We start from the raw sequence: 15,210 nt of genomic DNA, 5'->3' as shown, positions 1-15,210 counted from the left end.
TTCACTCATATATTAGCAACTTTGGCTCCTATACCGACAACTTTCACTCACAGACTAGCAACTTTGGCTGCTATATCGACAACTTCACTCACATACTAGCAACGTTGACTCTCATACTATCAACATTGACACTCGTGCTAGCAACTATCGCCCCCATATTAGCACGCAATAGACATGACACAGATAAAAAATTAAGTTCAAGTCATTGGGCAATAACTAAGACTTGCTGGAATCATATAAAAAGTTGATGGGTAATGAATAATAGTAGATGGAATCATAGAAGAAAGTTCCTGGCCAATGGCTCAAACTTGCTGGAATCATACAAAAAAATTGCAGGGCAATGAATAAAACTTGCTAGAACTGTAGAAAATAGTTGTTAGGCAATGACTGAAAACGTGATAGAATCATATAGAAAGTTGATGGGCAACGAATATAAACATGCTGGAATCATATAGAAAATAGCTGGGCAATGAATAAAAACATGCTGGAATCGTAGAAAAAGTTGCTGGGCAATGAATAAAAACATGTTGGAATCATATAGAAAGTTGATGGGCAATGAATAAAAACATGTTGCAATCATAGAGAAAGTTGCTTGGCAGTGAATAAAATCTTGCTAGAATCATAAAAGAAAGTTGCTGGACAATGACTAAAACTTGTTGGAATCATATAGAAAATTTGCTGACGTATATACGTGTGACGAAAACTGGCTGGAATCATAAAACTTGCTAGACTCATTAAGGAAATCTTGCTAGAATTATATATACAAAGTAGCTGGAAACACAGTAACCAAAATCTCCATATCCCCCAGAAATATTTCCAACAACTTTTGCTTTGAATTAAACAACTACATGTTGAGGTTTGTGCTTAAAGCAAATTTTGGCAGTATTACATTTAGGGTCGGTATCTCTAAATCGAGGGCCTGTACTTTTTTACAGCTCCTTATGCATCTTCTTGTGCGACTTCAGTTTCTTGGGAAGCGAGTTGTTGAAGGACTGGATTTATTAGGTGCCACCTGTGCCTGAAACATTACGACGAAAATAAGTATTTGGTTCAAAGCCTCCCCTTGGAAAGCGAAAAAACACATAAAAATGGCGGCAAAAAGGGCCATACTCCATCTGTGTTTGCAGCCACTGTGTCTCTCCGATGATACACCCAAACACATGCAAAACTTTCTAACTCCGTGGCAACTTTGATATGGAAGCTGAATAGCAACTTTCTGTAAAAATTAAGCAAGTACATTGTATGATTTAGCAAACTATTTTATCTACAAAAATATACACGTAGCACCAATGTGCACAAAAAAGAAGCATGATATGTTTCCCTCTCGTGGCACCTAATTAGACCTTTTGAAGCAACCTTTTAATTGAAACAAAGCATCTACAAATTGGGGGTTTTGCAACTTTGCTGGAATTTGATATGGAAGCTGAGCAGCAACTTCCTGTGAAAAGTAAGCAAGTAGATAGTATTGTACTCCCTCCATCCCATATTAAGTATTGACATATTACATGTATCTAGACGTATTTTAGTATATAGATACGTCAAATTTTAGACAAATTTGAGTCACTTATTTGAGTCACTTAATATGGGACGGAGGGAGTATGATTTAGCAACTATTTACCTACAGTACATAGAGTAGAGTACCTACAGTTTGCACAAACACATGGCCGCTGCAACCCCCGTCCACACATCAGCCCCCAAAAATCAGCCAAAATAAGCTGCACCAAGAATCCATCCACACAACATCACTCTCTTGACCCAAAAAAAAATGGAGCAAAACTCTGCCAAAATACCCCATCCACACAACACCTTCAATGCATGTTAACAAGTACAAAGCACACATCCCTGAGATTTCACCAAGTCACGGGGGAGCAAGGAGCAGATGGATGCTCAATCTTCAGCTCGTTACCGACGAGAACAACCATCCCACACAGTTGATTCGCCAGGATCCGGAGCCGGTGGAGAACGTACCCAAATCCGTACGACCCCCTGGAATCCCTACATCCGAACGAGCACCAAATCGAAGATCGAAGAGACCTGAAGAGGATGCACTGACCTAACCGTGTATGCGGAGATTGACGAACGAACCACTCCAGACTCCTCCGTTTGTCTAGCGGCGGTAGTTGCAGAACCGCGTGCAGCCACGCATCGAGTAACTGCGAGGGAGAGGATGGGGAAAGGGTTAATCGGCGGAGAAAATGGGCCTGCCACGCCTGGCACGGCCGGCGGCCATGGGCGCGAAATCGCCGCGGATCCGTCACGGATCGGGGAGCGCAGTACCTACCCGCCTTTGACTCTGTCATGGAATACCTCGCGTGCCGCGCGGCCCCTCAGCGCCAGCGGGGGTAGGAGGAAGGGAGGAGCAAGAGAGGAGGCCGAGTACACGGTGGGAGGCGGCGCGCCGCTGCGCCTCTCCCCAGCGCCGCGCCCCCTCGGCTGCAGCGGGAGAAGGAAACGAGGGAGGTGGAGGACCGGGAGGATGAAACGAGGGAGGCAGAGGAGCGGGAGTTAGACGGGACAGGACGGAAGGGGAAAAGTGTCGTGGCCTCGTGGGGAGGACGGATAGGAAGCGGAAGACCACGCGCTTCCGAAAACACCTGGTCGGGGCGTGGTGAGCGGTCGATATGCTCGCTGCAAGCAAAAAGTGCAGCTGCACCATCTAACCATTATTAGGTAAAAGAAAATGGGGGTTGCATGCATGAATGATGCATGCAAGCAACTGAGCAAGTTTAATAAAATCCATTAGCCGTTACCAAGTCTTAGTCCAGCTGCTAGGTCGTCTCGCATCAGTTTGGCCGGTGAGAGACATCGATAGCTTTCTTCCAAAGTTTAATCACAATAAATTCCTTAGGCTACTCTCAAAATAGTCACAATACAACGTTTCTTGTATATACTCCCTCTGTTCCTAATTAATTGGCGCTGGGTTTTTTTTAAAAAAACTCCTGTAAATTTCTGAAATAAACCTGTAGTCCACATCTTCAATTAAACGTGAACTGCGCGTTAATTTCGAAAATTTACAAGGGTTTTTTCACAAAAGTTCCAATAGAATGTGGACTGCAAGTTTATTTCGGGAATTTGCAGTTGGATTTTTGCAAAAATTCCGGCACCAATTAATTTGGGACCGAGGGAATATATAGTACTTGCTCTCATGGATTGATCTCAAACTGAAATGTTAGTTAGTCCTGTCCTCTTGAGCCAGTTCGTTCGTCGAGATCGAACGGGATCATGGTTGCAGTGAGCACGCTTCTCGGGGTGTTGCAGGAGCTGGACACGGGGGGGAAGACGGCCCGGCGCAATGTGGCAACCAGCTGGTGCTCACCTTACTAATTTCTTGTGTCACCTTGCCAACCGCGTGCGCACCACCGTCGGCGACATCCTCAGCGACTCGTCCGTCGTCCTCGGCGAAGACGATGCGGCCATGATGCGGAACGCACTGTGCAAAAAGCTCATCGCCGCACTCGACGACGCGGTCGATCTCATCAACTCTTGCAGCCGACAGAGCCGCTGCTTCTCCAGCTGCGTGACCTGCAGAGGCAGGAGGGCCGCCAGGTTCCTCGAAATCGACATGCGCATCGCCGCCTGCGCCCAGGACCTGGGCCTGGGCAAGCAGCTGCAGGTCTCTGCCGGCGTTAACGGTCACGATCGTCCACGCCGCGGCTGCGCCAAAGCCACAAGAACCGGCTCATCGCCATCGGTAATACCTTACTCCAAATATTCATATCTACTCGCTAAAGCTAGATGTCCGGGTGTTACTGTACGTGAGAGTAGATGTTGGTCCGGTTCTTGTGAGGGCTATTGTAATAAGCAGCCCTCGTTGTATGAGTTGTTTAATGTTTTGTGTCATCATATAGAGGAACAACCATGACTCCAGGTTCTTACCAAATGAAAAATTTAGAAGGAGGCAGCGAGATTTGTGGTCACTAGGCTTGGTTATCGTCTGAAATTTTCAAACAAATTTTGAATCCAAACATTTTATATAGAAGATATGTCTAGTTTAAATTCCATATAGACAATATTGTTAGCATAAAACACTGGTTTGACCTCGGCACCCAACCACCGGTAGATTGGGGTGTCAATGTCATGGCCGGGTTTGACTCCAAATGCATAATACATAATTTATTTATAAATTGATCTCTTTGCACATATTATTTGGTGCGGTTACTAAATACTTACTGATGGATCTCCTCTTTTGAAGTTGACACTAGAGCCGAGCGGCTACGCAAGGATGATGCGAGGTGACCGTGAGCAGCAAGGCGGTAAGGCCGAAGATAGCCAGATGAGAGGGGATCGAAGCTGTACCGGACGTGGCGCCATTGTCAGGCCGCTAGGCTCCTGGTCCAGTGCGCTTCGCTTCGCTGCCTGCGCAACGAGACTCGGGCCGTTGGGTTCCCAATCCAATGTGCTTTGGTTTTCCCCCTACGACTCGTGGCCCAGTGGGCTTCGCTTCGCTACCTACACAGCCAGGCTCGGGCACTAGGTTCCCCGATCCGCTACCTACGCAGTCGGGCACGGGCCGCCAGGCGGGTGAGCCACAGCCGAAGGTGCCGACACGTGTCAACGTCATGCCGATGTGGGGCGGCTACCGGCCTGTGCCGGCGGGGGTCCCCGTTATGCCAGTGCGGCTGCTTGGGCCCCCGTGGGCCCCAGCTAAGCCGCCACCACGGCCAATTGTGCTGCCGCCGCCACGTGGGCCGCCGACGCAGGCCAGGGTGGCGCGGCGCCAAAGCTGGAAGTCCTGGTCCACCTCCGCCATGACCGCATCACACGCCTCGTCGGCTGGTACGGCGGCCTACGAGCGTGTGCTCATCTACGATAACGCTTCATCTTATAGGACCTATTCGTCTACCAGGACGTATGGATCAGTAATGGCACGCCCAGCTAAAAGCCGTCTTCGCTATGGCTCGCACCGTGGGTGAAAACGTCCAATGGGCCTAGCTCTACACCTGGCCTCGGTGAAAAATTTCTGTTCTGTCTGCCCTCGGTATCCTTCACATAGTTATATAGTTGGTGTATATGCATTTCAAATTTGACCATCAAACATGTTAATAATAACTGATTGTTAAAGTTTAAATTTTAAAGTACGTGCATTGTAAGAGGACAGAAAAATGTTTCCGTTTGTTTGATCTCGATAGTGTACTCTCTCTCTCTCTTTCTTTCTGTTACTATATAATGAAATCAGATCTCGTGTCCAGGGGTTCTTTGCATTTCGGTGTTTTCCTACGTACCCTACATCCTTTTTTCTATTTTTATACTACTAACCGAAGACAGTGATATCGAGTATAACTCACCATATGATTCGGGCTAAAAGAAAAATGCTAAAACGGCTGTTTGCTTTAATTAGAAATGGCAGTCAGTTTCCGCCCGTTTGTAATCAGACAAGAGATAGCAAACAACTGTTAAGTTCGTGCAGGCAGGGGGCAGCTCCCGAAGTTGGCAGCGGCGCATGGCGGCGTGCGGCAGCGTTGGCCATGGCTCCTCTTCTCTTGATCTCCTTAATTTGCAACATAGGAGTATTTGGTTAGGTGCAAATAGGCCAGGAATTACAAATCCTGACAGTAAAACCCAAAGACCGGGGCCGGCCCCAAACCCAGAAAAATAGACTACTTTTTGCCTATTAAAAATATATTATATCAATCATTCATTTTTGGGATGAATATAGTTTTTATACCTATTTTTTTCAAAAAGCACTAACAGTTTCCAATCGGGAGTTAATTTGCAACATAGGAGTATTTGGTTAGGTGCAAATAGGCCAGGAATTACAAATCCTGACAGTAAAACCCAAAGACCGGGGCCGGCCCCAAACCCAGAAAAATAGACTACTTTTGCCTATTAAAAATATATTATATCAATCATTCATTTTTGGGATGAATATAGTTTTTATACCTATTTTTTTCAAAAAGCACTGACAGTTTCCAATCGGGAGGTAAATGTACCGCTGGTATATCAACTTGCCACATATGTGCAGATTAGTCACCATACATGGAAAATGCCAAATTACGGTGTTAGAACTTGGCACGGATGAGTGCGTGCGGTCAAAAATACGAGTCGCCGCTACCTGAGCCAACGTGGCATGCCAGCGTGGACAGTGCGGCGCAGGAAGGGCATTGTATATTTGTAGAAACCCCCCTGCTTCTCAGACGCTCTTCACAATCGACCACCAAATCCCGAGAAGAAACGAAGTGGCGATAGGGGAGGCGACGTCGGCGTCGGAGGAGCTGAGCGGGGTCCATCGGAGCTTGAGCTGCCGTCCGGCGGGCCGAGGCGGCCATGGAGCCTCGTCATCGTGAATCCGGCGGTGTGGCTCCAGATTACGGTGAAGGCTGAAGAAATGCATGGTTCAAATTCTGAAAGTGATCCTGATTTTGTGGACAGTGACTATGATGCTAAGGAAGGAGATGATGACTTGTTTGCTAATAATGTTGACAGGGGTTGGTGGATGAATTGGAAGTGGAGAACCAAGAAGAAGGGCCACAAATGGATGATGAAGTGAATGATGAAGACATAGATTTACCTAAGGCAGAAAATGATGAACCAGTATTCAATTTTAGTACATTCAATGCTATGACAGTCATGGCAAATCCAAGGTTCAAGATGGGCATGGTTTTCTCATCTGTGGAGGAGCTGAGAAAAGCAATTGGCTCTTATGCTGTTAAGAATAGGGTCCCTTTGAGGAAGACAAGAAACAATAAGACAAGGGTTGATGTGCAATGTGCAGATGGCTGCTTATGAAAGCTTAGTGCATCTAAGGACAGCAGATTTAACTGTTTCCAAGTTAAAAAAATTGTGTCCCTGCATACATGTGAAAGGGTCTGGCAGGTGAAGGAAATGACAGCACCATTCCTAACTAGGAAGTACATTGATGCATTCAGGGATGATGAAAAGATGACACTAAAAGCATTTGCAAACAAAGTTCAGAGGGAGTATAACATGGTACCAAGCATGTTCAAGCTAGGAAGGGCAAGAAGAGCAGCCCTGAAAGAGATATATGGTGATGAACTTAAACAGTATAAGCTTTCATGGGATTATGGTCAAGAGTTGAGGACAACCAACCCAGGCAACACCTTCTATCTTCAGCTAAAGCTCAACACATTTAGCACTTTGCACTTCTATTTGGATGCATGCAAGAGGGGCTTCATCAAAGGGTGCAGGCCACTTATCTTTCTTGATGGTACACATATCAAAACAAAGTTTGGGAGTGTATTATTGACTGCAGTGGGCATTGACCCTAATGAATGTATATTCCCAATTGCAATGGGTGTAGTGGGGATTGAGTGTACCAGTAGCTGGGTTTGGTTCCTCAACACTCTGAAAAATGATCTACATGTGACCAACACATCTCCTTACAGAATCATGAGTGATAGGCAAAAGGGACTAATTAATGCCGTGAAGGAAGTCTGGCCCCATTCTAAGCATAGATTCTGCGTTAGACATCTATGGCAAAATCTTAACATGGTCCACAAGGGGGAGACAGTGAAGCAGCATGTATTTGCATGTGCCAAATCTAGCAACATTCCATTATTTGAGAAAAATATGGCAAAGATGCAGTTAGAGTGACCTGGTGCACATGATTGGCTTCAACAACATGCTCCAAACACTTGGGTTAGGGCCTATTTCTCAGAGTTTCCTAAGTGTGATGAACTGCTTAACAACCATTCTGAGGTCTTCAACAGATACATCTTAGAAGCTAGAGATCTTCCCATTCTGTCAATGCGGTAGAAAATTAGAAAGAGTGTTTAGAAGAATAGAAAGGGACTCTTTGTCCCAAGGTTAGAGAGAATCTTAGGAAGTTTTCTGATTGGGCAGCTAATTGTTTTGTGAGTCCTGCTGGTGTGGGTGTGTTTGAGGTGACCCATAGGGATAACAGATACATTGTTGAGCTGACTCATAGATCATGCACATGCAGAAGATGGCAGCTCACAGGCATCCCATGCCACCATGCCATAGCTTACTTTATGCATGAAGAATAAGACCTGATGAGATGGTTGCTAGTTGCTATACACTCAAGACATACATGCAGGCATATGGATGCCACATATTTCCAGTGAGAGATAGAGAAGAGTGGACAAGGACCAATGGTGTGGATGTGAACCCTCCCTACTATGCAAAACAGATTGGCAGACCAAGAAGGTACAGAAGAAAACAACCTGAAGAATTAGAAGAAGGGATTAGACTTAGCAAGCATGGTGTGCAGATGAGGTGCAGCTACTGCAGGAAAACTGGTCACAACATCAAGGGTTGTGCTGCTTTCAAAGAGGATGTGAGAAGAGAAGAAGAGTCAAAGGCTGCCCAAGAAGGAAGAGTGCCAGATCCTGTTGAACCTACACCCAAGAGGAGGAGAAGAAGAAGTAATGAGGAAGTAATCATGCAAGATGTGCTAAGGGTGACAAGAGAGTTCATTATAGATGAGCATGGTGATGAAGATGACCCATCAATACTTGATGTAAGGCTTGGAGTTCATTTTCATCCTCTTTTACTATCCATGATTGTGTCAGTATATAATTCATTTGTTTTATTGTTACAGCATATCAAACCAACAGTGATTGACCTGACACTGGACCCAACTAAATGTGCAAGAAACTGTTGTATCAGATTTGATTAATGAGGTTAGTGTCTCCTAATTATATATGCCAAATTTCTTTTTTCATGTTCTCTGTCATTAGGTGACACAAATTTCATCATACAAGGTACCAAGAAGAATGCCTCAATAGTTTGAACCAATACCACAAGAGTCTTCATTTGTTGGAGAGTACAGAAATTCAATCCCACCTGCAAGAGTAACCACTGCAACCACTGAAGGCATGGCTGCACTAAGAGAGAGAACAAGATCTAGGGGTAGACCTAGATGGACAGCTGCAGGGAGAGGGGGGACAGGGACTAGGGGCAGAGGAAGAGCAACAAGAGCAACATCTACAGGTAGAGGGACTAGAGGAAGAAGTAGAGGCAGAGGAAGAGCTGGAGACATTCAGAATGGGGCACCAAGACAAATAGGAAGAGCAGAGTGGCATCTGTTTGGTGAAAATGGTGCTGCAGGTCCATCTAATCTAGGTGTATAGCAAGAGGGAGCAGAAGATGAAGCTGACGAAGTGAACAACACCCAAGGGGCACCTCTGCATGATCTCAGTCTTGATGATCTCTCCATTGACTGATTTATGCATGCTGTAATGGCTACTGTGATGCTATCGTGTTTGTTTTGGTGATGTTAAACTAAACGGTGTAGATGCTCTGTGGGATGTTTATTTTGCTGGAAAAACTATATATGCTCCCCTTATTGACCGTATGGAAAGACGGCTCTCGGCTAGCTCTGGTTTTTGTCTTATGGTGGACGGTTACAGTTGGTGAATTCGGTGTTATCCTCTTTGCCTACCTACTATATGTGCTCTTTGGTTCTTCCTCCTGGTGTGATCAAGCAGATGGACTGTATTCGATGTCAGTGTTTGTGGCGGGGCAATGATAAGGAATCCTCTTGGCAATCGCTGGTCACTTGGGAGAGGGTTTGTCAGCCCAAGGCTAAAGGAGGGCTGGGCGTGGTTAATCTTCAACGACAAAATGAGGGTCTTCTTCTCAAGAAATTACATAAATTCTATAACAGAACCTCCACTCCTTGGGTGCAGCTTATTTGGTCTTCGTACTATCATGGGATCGTTCCGCATGCGACGCAGCTATGTGGCTCTTTTTGATGGAAGGATATTATGAAGTTAGTGGATCAGTTTCTAGACATCTCCTCGGTGTTGGTCGGTTCTGGTCAATCGGCTCTTTTCTGGCATGATAAGTGGCATGGGATCGCTCTTAAAGTGGAATGGCCGCATCTTTTCTCCTTTGCGGTGGACGGTTACCTCTCGGTGGCGGATGTTTGCCTTGCCCCTGACATTCTCTCGCTGTTCAGGTTACCTCTTTCCCAGGAAGCTTTTCAGTAGCTTGGTCTTTTGGAGTCTTTGCGTCTCTCTATTCAGCTTTCTGTGGAGTCGGATTGCTGGGGGTTTGCTTGGGGAGCACGGTATTCTTCTATTAAGTTCTATGCCCTGGGTTTTAAGCATGTGGTTGCTCCCAAGATTTTCACTTGGCTTTGGCGTTCTAGATGCACTCCCAGGGTCAAAGTTTTTGCTTGGCTTCTCTTGGTGGACCGACTAAACACTCGCGACATGCTCCGGCACAGGCATTGGTTAAGGGATGATGATGATGGTTGTGTGCTTTGTAGTGCGGGGGTGCTTGAAGATTGGCAACATCTGTTTTTTACTTGCAATTTCAACCGGAGGATCTGGTCCTTCCTTCAGATTGATTGGCGTTCGGGGCCTTCGGTTGATGTTGTGGTGCAGAGAGCGATGAGATCTTTCAGGCAGCCTTTTCTGTTGGAGGTGACTGCTTTCGGATGTTGGCATATTTGGAAGCAACGGAACGGCCTCATTTTCGAAGGAATCATACCTTCTTTCCGTTCGTGGCGTGCGGCGTTTGTGCATGATCTTTCTTTGCTAGGTCATAGGTTTAAGCCGGGGCTGGCCCCTCGGCTTGCTGCTTGGCTTGAGTCCTTGTTGTATATGAGTAGGTAAGGTTTAGTTTCTCTTGGGTTTTGTTCCATGCTATACAGTTCTTGTATTTCTTTTGTTTTTTCAATAAAGTTACTGTAGGGGTTTCTCCTACAGTTTTCGGTAAAAAAAAAACTATATATGCCATTGGCATTTGATGCAAAACTATATATGCTCTATGGGATGTTTATGCAATATGTCAACATGGTTCCATGCTGCTGTCATCTGCTGGCAAAACTATATATGCCATTCTGGCTGATTTATGCAATCTGTCAACATTTCAGTACATTCTTGTCACATAGAACATTCAAAAGGTAGAAGCTGGCCAGGTTCAGTACATGCGCGCGGCCGTAGAAGCTGGCCACGTTCAGTACATGCGTGAGACATCAGGACATGCCCACGAGCGGGCCGCAGGTCGGGCTCGCCGCGCTGGAAAATCTCCTTCAGGAATCGTCGAGCCGCCATGAGAGCCAGGGGAAGAATTTTGGTGTGGATTCGGGGGATTTGGATGGGGATTTAGGGATTTGGGTGGGGATTCGGTATTTATAACATACGATTTTCTAATTTACCCCCCGCCAAACATTTTTCCCAACAAAAGAGCCCGCACTGTCCACGCTGGCATGCCACGTCGGCTCAGGTAGCGGCGATTCGTATTTTTGACCGCGCGCGCTCAACCGTGCCAAGTTGTAACACCATAATTTGGCATTTTCCATGTATGGTGACTTCTGCACATCTGTGCCAAGTTGGTATACCAGCGGTGCATTTACCTCTTTTTTTGGGCTTTAGGGTGGGGCTTCGGTCGGTAAACTGGAGCTCGAGCCTGGTCTAGGTGCAAATAACCTATCAACTAAAAAACATTGTGTTTGCCGGCCATGGGATGTTTTTTTATCATATAACATTTTCTCTAACTAACCTATCAATTAAACAAATCATTGTATAATTTATTTATTTTATTAATTTAGGATCGACTCGTCACAAACGGCTTGAGTATGTTATTTAATCAAACAGTGTTGGAAACCCAATGAACACTGACAAGAAAATTAAGATGGATAGAAGATGCTGGAATGAAAGGAGTGGATTGGAAGAAAACCATCACTTTCTTACTTGCGCACTTGGGGATGTTTGGCAAAGGTCAACGTTCCAATTCCCAAGAAATGCAAGCTCGGACCGAAAACAGTGGATTGTAGCTTTCTAGGCTATGCTCAGCGGAGCGTGGGCTATAGATTCTTAGTTGTTAAATCTGAGGTACCTGATATGCATGTTGATACTATTATGGAATCTCGTGATGCAACATTTTTTAAGAATACTTTTCCTATGAAAGATATGCATAGCATTGCTAGAATTTCTTCTGAAATATTACCTGAGTCTAGCATACCTGAATCTAATACATCTGATAATGAATCTGAACATCCTGAGGATGATGTTGAGAAGGATGACAATGAAGCTCCTTCCAGGAGTAAGAGACGAAGGATTGCAAAATCCTTCGGTGATGACTTCATTGTGTACCTTGTGGAGGATACTCCCAAAACCATTGCAGAGGCATATGCATCTCCTGATGCAGATGACTTGAAAGAAGCTGTCCAGAGTGAGATGTACTCCATTCTTTCTAATGGGACTTGGGAGATATCTGAACGACCCCACGGTTGTAAGCCAGTAGGCTGCAAGTGGGTGTTCAAAGAAGAAGCTTGTGGCAAAAGGCTACACTCAAAAAGAAGGCGAAGATTATTTTGACACATATTCACCCGTTGCTAGACTTACTACCATTCGAGTACTACTATCTCTGGCTGCCTCCTATGGTCTTGTCGTTCATCAAATGGACGTAAAGACATCTTTTCTTAACGGAGAGTTGGAAGAGGAAATTTACATGGAACAGCCAGATGGATTTGTGGTAAAGGGTGAAGAGAGAAAGGTGTGCAAGTTACAAAAAATCTTTGTATGGACTAAAACAAACACCTAAGCAATGGCACGAGAATTTTGACAGAACTTTAACTCCTGCAGGATTTGTCATTAATGAGGCTGATAAATGTGTGTACTATAGTCATGGTGGGGGCGAAGGTGTTATCTTGTGTTTGTACGTGGATGATATTCTGATTTTTGGTACAAACGTAAAAGTGATAAATGAGGTCAAGTCGTTTCTGTCAAATTGCTTTGATATGAAAGATCTGGGAGAGGCTGATGTTATTCTTAACATTAAGCTGGTTAAAGATGAGAGTGGAATTACTTTGTTGCAATCCCACTATGTTGAGAAGGTCTTGAGTCATTTCGGTTTTACTGACAGCAAACTTTCACCAACACCGTATGACCCTAGCGTGATACTCAGAAAGAACAATGGAGAAGGGAAAGATCAATTGAGATACTCTTAAATAATCGGTTACCTTATGTACTTAGCTAGCGATACGAGGCCTGATATCTCTTTTGCTGTGAGCAAATTGAGTAGGTTCATGTCAAACCTGAGTATAGATCATTGGCGTGCACTAGAAAGGATATTGTGCTATCCAAAAGGTACGATGAGTTATGGAATACATTATTCAGATCATCCATCTGTGCTTGAGGGATATTGTGATTCGAACTGGATCTCTAAAGAAGATGATCTCTACGCCACAACCGAGTATGCCTTCATACTTGGCAGTGGTGTACTATCATGAAGATCTTGCAAACAAACCATATTGACGAGGTCAACTATGGAAGCAGAACTTGCTGCTTTAGATACAGCCACCTTTGAGGCGGAGTGGCTGAGAGATCTTTTGATGGACTTGCCGGTGGTTGAAAAACCAGTGCCGGCTATTCTGATGAACTGTGATAATCAAACGGTTATTACTAAAGTAAACAGTTCAAATGATAACGCGAAGTCATCAAAACACGTGAGGAGACGTGTGCAGTCTGTCAGGAAATTGAAAAACTCCGGAGTGATAACTGTTACATATATTCAAACAGAGAAAAACCTGACAGATCCCTTTACCAAGGGACTATCACGTAATGTGATAGAGCGTGCATCGAGGGAGATGGGGTTGAGACCCATGAATGTTGTGCCATAGTGGTAACTCAACCTATGTGATCGGAGATCCCGTGAAGTAGAATCTGGGAAGAACAAATATATTGGTATAACAGAGGAGAGTATGTTATAACCCCCTCTATGTGAAGATGTGCGACTCTCATATTGCTGTAAGGCAGGTTGGCGACATGCCTTAATGTGTTCATTGCGGCTATGAGTAGCGAAAGATGCTGTCCTACAGAGTATTCTTGAAATAACACACCTATATGAGTTCGACTGTCTAACGTCGCAGTCTATGAGATTTGGGTGATTTCTAGTAACTCATGAAGAGACCACGGAGTATGACACATATGCTCCACCCACGGGGTAGACTACTGATAGCTCAGTACTGGTTGACTTTGAGTGAAATCTATTTCACGCCATCTTACAATTCAAGGCTTAGTCCATTGTGAGTGTGGATGGTTGTAACTTAAAGTTCTAGGCAGAAGTTCAACTTAACAATCTTTGCTGAAACACTAGTATATAAATAAGTAGCGAGAACAGGTAAATCTCTAAATGGGTATTTGAGATCTGGTGGGGGATTGTTAGAATTTGGTGGGCCTGATCAGCCAAAGCCCAAGTTTTAATGAATTCTGAAAATCTCAAAGGCCCATTCATGAAGTGGGATGAGGGGAGTGGAAATAGGAATAGTCCCACCTTACTAGTTTAGAGTGAGTGAGACCAACATATAAAAGATGTTGCTTCTCACCTATTGAACAAGTGAGCAAGAGAAATCCCCACGCGTGCTCCTCCTCCTCCTCCTGCGCTCGCCTCGCCTCGTCACGACGCGCGCGCTCCGCGTTTCGTGAATCGATTTCGAGTTCGAGCCGTGCCGTGCCGTGCCGGGTCAGTGCGGTGTGGGGCCGGGCTTCTTATCTTTTTGTCACGCGCGCAAGGTATTTTTGGAATCTGTTACGGAAGCGTACAGATTTTGTGGAGTCTATTCAGGTTTCCTAAACCGAACCGACCTATACCTGCGTGACTATATATACAGCCGCCCCATCCCTCCGATCTGTACGCAACACAACCGAGCTAGGGTTTCGCCCGTCTCTCACTTTTGCGCCGTCGTTGTAGTCTACTCCTTCCCGAGCGTCGGCGTGCACCAGCGATCGGGACAGCAGGTCTCCGGAACCTTTCGCCTCCTGTATGGGAGAGGGCAAATAAGGTTTTTGGAAAGCGCTCTGCGCGACTGCTCGCTTCCCTGCAACCACGGGTCGTCTGCCTTCTCGATCCGACGGGAGCGCGACGCGCCGTCGTCTTCTTCGTCAAGCGAATGTAACAGCAACGGCTTCCTCTCCAACGCAACAGTACGTACATTGTGATTCGATCTGTTGTTTATTTATGATCTGCGAGTTCATATTGTTGTTCGTTGGCTGTTTAATACTTCTAGTATTTTCAAGATGCATCTGATAGTTGCTACTGTCGTCGTGATCTATATTCTGAAATTATTTATTAAATTGTTATTCTTGAATTGCTTAATTTTTCAACATCATCCACCGTGGTTCCCCACCGTGCAACCGGTCCGGTTTGGGCTACCAGATAGATATATGTGGTCAGCTTCCACCTCATCAGCTGGTGCGGCAAGGACGGGGAGCACATCTTCGTTGACGAGCAAGAGCGCGGGCACAACGTCAACAACGTCACGCTTAGGCGGTACCACGG

The 15,210-nt window shown here is 45.3% G+C and overlaps 1 protein-coding gene and 1 long non-coding RNA gene across 4 annotated transcripts; one reads left to right on the top strand and one right to left on the bottom strand.

Annotated features, from left to right (window-relative positions):
- Nucleotides 1-708: 708 nt before the first annotated feature.
- On the bottom strand, nucleotides 709-2,595 carry LOC100831586. Of its 3 annotated transcripts, none has more exons than XR_002960409.1 (4): nucleotides 2,278-2,595; nucleotides 1,646-2,153; nucleotides 1,111-1,216; nucleotides 709-1,018 (listed from the first exon to the last, which is right to left on the bottom strand). It is a non-coding gene; the product is annotated as an uncharacterized LOC100831586 (long non-coding RNA). The 3 variants fall into 3 exon arrangements; XR_002960410.1 differs by having other exon boundaries at nucleotides 2,308-2,594; XR_732154.3 differs by having other exon boundaries at nucleotides 2,282-2,593.
- A 592-nt stretch (nucleotides 2,596-3,187) lies between these two features.
- On the top strand, nucleotides 3,188-4,567 carry LOC112268883. The gene is made up of 2 exons (XM_024455125.1): nucleotides 3,188-3,691; nucleotides 4,193-4,567. The coding sequence occupies exons 1-2, from the start codon at nucleotides 3,293-3,295 to the stop codon at nucleotides 4,472-4,474; spliced, it is 681 nt and encodes a 226-aa protein (XP_024310893.1). The 5' UTR covers nucleotides 3,188-3,292; the 3' UTR covers nucleotides 4,475-4,567.
- Nucleotides 4,568-15,210: the final 10,643 nt, after the last annotated feature.

Source organism: Brachypodium distachyon, chromosome 4 (assembly GCF_000005505.3).
Source record: "Brachypodium distachyon strain Bd21 chromosome 4, Brachypodium_distachyon_v3.0, whole genome shotgun sequence".
NCBI lineage: Eukaryota > Viridiplantae > Streptophyta > Magnoliopsida > Poales > Poaceae > Brachypodium > Brachypodium distachyon.
The sequence above is the reverse complement of the archived record's forward strand: the minus strand, read 5'-3'. Positions and strand labels throughout refer to the sequence as shown.

What these genes read in the sequence shown, in the direction of transcription:
- LOC112268883 (XM_024455125.1), top strand. Translation starts at nt 3,293, where the DNA reads ATGTGGCAACCAGCTGGTGCTCACCTTACTAATTTCTTGTGTCACCTT. An exon ending in GAACCGGCTCATCGCCATCG is followed by an intron (nt 3,692 to 4,192) that starts GTAATACCTTAC and finishes CCTCTTTTGAAG; the next exon opens with TTGACACTAGAGCCGAGCGG.